This window comes from Triticum aestivum, chromosome 4D, assembly GCF_018294505.1.
Source record: "Triticum aestivum cultivar Chinese Spring chromosome 4D, IWGSC CS RefSeq v2.1, whole genome shotgun sequence".
NCBI classification, from domain to species: domain Eukaryota; kingdom Viridiplantae; phylum Streptophyta; class Magnoliopsida; order Poales; family Poaceae; genus Triticum; species Triticum aestivum.
Genome location: NC_057805.1, coordinates 17663140 through 17668097, shown reverse-complemented (window position 1 = coordinate 17668097; position 4958 = coordinate 17663140). Strand labels below are relative to the sequence as shown.

At 51.8% G+C, this 4958-nt stretch overlaps 1 protein-coding gene across 1 annotated transcript; it reads left to right on the top strand.

The window, feature by feature from the left end:
* The first annotated feature begins 231 nt into the window (after positions 1 to 231).
* LOC123095828 (phosphatidylinositol 4-phosphate 5-kinase 1) lies at positions 232 to 4627 on the top strand. The gene is made up of 8 exons (XM_044517395.1): positions 232 to 1432; positions 1538 to 1705; positions 1797 to 1962; positions 2300 to 2410; positions 2483 to 2676; positions 2775 to 2905; positions 2983 to 3079; positions 3711 to 4627. Exons 1-8 carry the CDS (start codon positions 423 to 425, stop codon positions 4018 to 4020), a joined length of 2187 nt encoding a protein of 728 aa, XP_044373330.1. The 5' UTR covers positions 232 to 422; the 3' UTR covers positions 4021 to 4627.
* The last annotated feature ends 331 nt before the right edge of the window (positions 4628 to 4958 follow it).

Genomic DNA, 4958 nt, shown 5'->3' with positions numbered 1-4958 from the left:
CCGACCGGACCCAGACCCAGACCCAGAAGAGGTCGACGACGACGAAGGCCGGCCGGCGGGACCACGGGCGGCTCGTGCCGCCCCACGGACCCAGATAGGGGCAGTTCCGTAAACTCCCCCCGGCCCCCAGATGCGGTATGCCGAGGAGCGGCCTCCCGTTGGGGGCAGTACGGTAAAAGCGCCTGTCCCCCTCACTCCTCTTCCATCCATCCCCATCCCCTTCCCCTTCCACAGTACTACTACTAGCCAGCCAGCCCAGTGCCACCACCACCACCGCCGCTAGCCCAAATCAAACCGCCAGCGAGAGCGCACAGAAAAAAACAGAGGCGAAAAGGGGAGGGAGAGAGGCTTTAGGAGGGGAGGGAGGCCGCCCCGAATCGCAAACCCTAGCCGCCCCGATCTGCAATGCCGGCGGCGTGCGGATGAGGCGGGTGGCGCCGGCGATGGTCCTCGCCTCCGCGGGCGGCGGAGGCGGGGGCGAGGGGGAGGGGGGCGAGGCGGCGTTCGTGGAGAAGGCGCTGCCGAACGGGGACGTGTACCGCGGCGGGTTCGCGGGCGGCGCGCCGCACGGCAAGGGCAAGTACGTGTGGGCGGACGGGTGCATGTACGAGGGGGAGTGGCGGCGCGGCAAGGCGTCCGGGAAGGGCCGCTTCTCCTGGCCGTCGGGCGCCACCTTCGAGGGCGAGTTCCGCGGGGGCCGGATCGAGGGGCAGGGCGTCTTCGTCGGGCCCGACGGCGCCACCTACCGCGGCGCCTGGGCGGCCGACCGCCGCCACGGGGCCGGCGCCAAGAGCTACGCCAACGGGGACTACTACGAGGGCCAGTGGCGCCGCAACATGCAGGACGGCCACGGCCGCTACGTCTGGGCCGCCGGCAACCAGTACGTCGGGGAGTGGCGCGGCGGCGTCATCTCGGGCCGCGGCGTGCTGATCTGGGCCAACGGCAGCCGCTACGACGGCGTGTGGGAGAACGGCGTGCCCAGGGGGACCGGGGTCTTCACCTGGCCCGACGGGAGCCGCTACGTCGGCTCCTGGCCGAGGAGCTGCGTGGACCTGCCGGCCATAAGCGGCACCTTCTTCCCGCCGGTTGGCCTCGGGGGTGCGGCGCGGAAGAGGTCCTCCGTGGAGGGGATTGGGGAGAAGGCGGCGGCCGTGCCGCGGATCTGCATCTGGGAATCGGAGGGCGAGGCAGGGGACATCACCTGCGACATTGTGGATGCGCTCGAGGCCTCCATGCTCTACCGGGAGGCCGCGCCCGCTGGAGGTGGGCCGACGTACATGCGGACGCAGCGCAGCGCCCGGCGAGGGGCCAACGGAGGGCCGTGCTGGTCGTCGTCGGCCGCTACCACGCCTGAGGGGAAGCGACCTGGGCAGACCATCTCCAAGGGGCATAAGAACTACGAGCTCATGCTGCAGCTGCAATTGGGCATCAGGTGATTCCTCGATATTTAGTTGTTGCCATGCTAAAATGCTGGCAATGTGGCTTGTATTTCAGCGAATTTCTGGATTTGTGGGTGTTTATTGTGTGCATCTTTCAGGCATTCGGTGGGGAAATCTGCGGCGGTGCCCATGAGGGAGCTTGCACTGGCAGATTTTGATCCTAGGGAGAAGTTCTGGACGCGGTTCCCTCCTGAGGGGTCAAAAGTCACGCCACCACATTCCTCCCCAGATTTCCGGTGGAAGGACTACTGCCCGATGGTGTTCGGGTGCTTGCTTGCGATTCCTTCTAAGCAATGTTCTCTGGATTGCTGTGTTTTCTTGCTACTGTATTACTGACTGGGATACTGGATTATGCAGACATTTGAGGAAGTTGTTTGCTGTTGATCCGGCGGATTACATGCTCGCTATCTGTGGAAATGATGCCCTGAGGGAGCTGTCTTCGCCTGGGAAGAGCGGAAGTTTCTTTTACCTCACCCAAGATGACCGTTTCATGATTAAAACAGTGAGAAAATCAGAAGTCAAGGTAATTTTCTTGCTCATGCCATCGTTATGAACTGCACTTGTTTACAGCCTGTATGAAGTAGGTAACCTTTTATTTGGATTGGAGGTTCTGTCACTTGTGAAATGATTGACATTGTTTGAATTGCATCGTGGAAATGGCATCAAATTTGGAAAATCTTGTTTCTCACATAGGGTTTCAAGCCTTGCGAATGTGCGTCATTGTTTTGGCATTGTCTTCTTAGTCCTTATGTTTCGATGCATATAATTTAAAGCTAAATGTGCTGCCAAGTAGAAATACTTTGAGAGAAACGGTTTGTTTGTTAAATGGTATCTCATCACCTTGCTATTTGCCTGCGCAGTTGCTTATTCGGATGTTGTCTAGCTACTACCAACATGTTAGTCGATATGATTACTCTCTAATTACAAGGTTCTATGGTGTCCACTGTGTAAAGCCTATCAATGGACCGAAGGTGTGCAATATTTGCAATTCCTTGCCAGAAAATGTTTTTATGTTAGTTACTGATTAATCACAACCTCTCCAGGTCCGTTTTATTGTCATGGGAAATTTGTTCTGCTCGGACTATCAGATTCATCGCCGTTTTGATCTTAAAGGTTCATCATATGGCCGAACGGCAGACAAATTTGAAGAAGAGATCGATGAGACAACTACACTTAAAGACTTGGACCTCAACTTTGTATTTCGGTTGCGGCGGTCTTGGTATAGAGATCTCCATGAGTAAGTTCAATCCCTTACGATATCTGTGGTGTTGGAATTACTTTCAAGCCAATAACTCAATCGGTAATACTAACTTGATGTGTGGATTTATTCTCCAGGCAACTCCAGAGAGATTGCGAATTTTTGGAGTCTGAAGGTATTATGGACTACAGCTTCTTGGTGGGAGTTCACTTTTGTGATGATGTCTCTGCCTCGAAGATGGGATTGTCTACTTTTACGGCTTCTCCAAGTAAGTTCCTTCTTCTTTACCCAGAAAAGTTAAAAGATTGCCCATATGTGCTAACCTAAGCGATTATTCTTAAGCAGAGCTATCAATGAAGTGTGAGACATTTCAAGTTGGTGGTGGTGGCATGCCAGAGCTGTGCTTCTCAGATAACGATTATGATAGGATACCTGACTGCCGGTATGTTGCCGTGTTTTCTTTTGAACTGTTTCCTATCTTTTTCTTGCAAAACTCATTTGAATCCATGCATTCCAAACAAGCCTGGGTTAATGTTAGTGTAATTCTACCAACTTTTCTCAAAATGACCACATGAAACAGAAGTAGTTCTTTGCATCCTTTCAACGTTATGTACCTTGTGTTTAGATTCCTTTCAGACATTTGTTGTTTGCTGAAGATAAAATTGCAAGACTGCAATTTCATATTAGAAAATGGAAGCAGATAGTGCAACTTCAACAACCTGAAAGCAATTAGTTTAGTTTACCTTACTAGCCCATCCTTGTGCTTTGTCATGCCTAAAAGCATGGCTTTTGTGCTTTGTCACGGGTTCTACACTTGGCTCACGCCTTATACAAGCTGTACCTGGCTCAGTGCCCATCTTAGTTGACACTTTGAGCAGCCATCATACTGCAAAATCTTCATTGCTCTCCACTTTGTTAACACATATGCATTGTTGGGTCCTAGCTGTTTGCTCAGCTGCATTAGAGATGATTGTCCTGTCCTGTTTAAGAGCAACAAATGCTCCACAGCTTATTTGTTAACTCCATTAATCTGTGTTCTCTAATGCCATATTCCTACTTTTTCTTGATTTCAGGAAGCCATTGATTAGGTTGGGTGCGCACATGCCAGCCCGAGCAGAGCAAGCATCCAGAAGAAGCGAGTTCGACCCGTTTCTCCTCAGTGGTGGGGGATTCCTGGCCCCGAACCAGACCGGCGAAGTGCACGACGTGATTCTGTATTTCGGGATAATCGACATTCTCCAAGACTATGACATCACCAAAAGGCTAGAGCATGTTTACAAGTCGTTGCAGACTGACCCCAATTCGATATCTGCGGTGGACCCGAAGCTCTATTCCAAGAGGTTTCAGGATTTCATCGGCAGAATTTTTGTGGAAGATGGCTAAGAATTGGGGTCAAAGATATGCATGCAACAGGAATTCCATACGAAGTCCAGTCCAGAGCGAGCACCTGCGACGATTGATTCCATGGTGGTTTTGGTAGATTTTCTGCATGGTCAAAGGAACTCCATATATTTAAAATGCCAACAAGCATCATCAGCCGCTGGAATCAGGTAAAAATCAGCTCGTCGACCGGGTAATCACTGTTGAACTCTCGATTCAGCAGTGAAGGGAGACGAGGTTGCAAAGCAATTCGCCGCGACCAGGAGAATGTGGACTGTGGCTCGATTTTGGAAACGCGGCCACGAGGATCGGAACTAGTAGGCATCTGTACATTTTGTGATTTGGTGGGTGGTGAGAGGTTGGTCCTTCCAGCTCCCTTGGTAGCATGGCAGTCCTCTTTTTTATTCTCTTCTTTTTTAGTTAGGAATAGGATTCTTTTCATGGCTGGTTTAATTTATTTCCCCTTTTTATATATCTGTTGGATGTAAAGAAGGGGGGATAGGGAATTTTTGTTTCCAAAAGGAGGGTAATTTAAGGCAGTGAATAAGGAGAGAGATCATGTACAGATGCAACATTTTCGATCCAGTGAATGGTGGGTGGTGGATCAGAATTGAATTCGGCATCTTCTTCCTTCGCTGCACTGCTTCTCCCTCTCCCTCTCTTTCGTGTTGTTGGCTTCTTCCTTTCCCAGTATATATTGGCCCCTCGGGTAGCTTTTTGCAGGCCAGAGAGAGAAGGTAGGGTAGAGCTTGGCTTGCAACTCTCCTTCCTTGACCTGCTGTGACCGAGGCCGGCCTGCCTGCCTGCCTGCCTGCCTGTGATGCCTCAGAGAGGGAGTGTTGGAAGTGGGGAAAAGTGATAGGAGGGGAGGTGCATGGAAAGAAGAGAAAGGAAAGCACAGCACGGAACAGCAGATGGATAGATGGTTAAGATCGGAACGG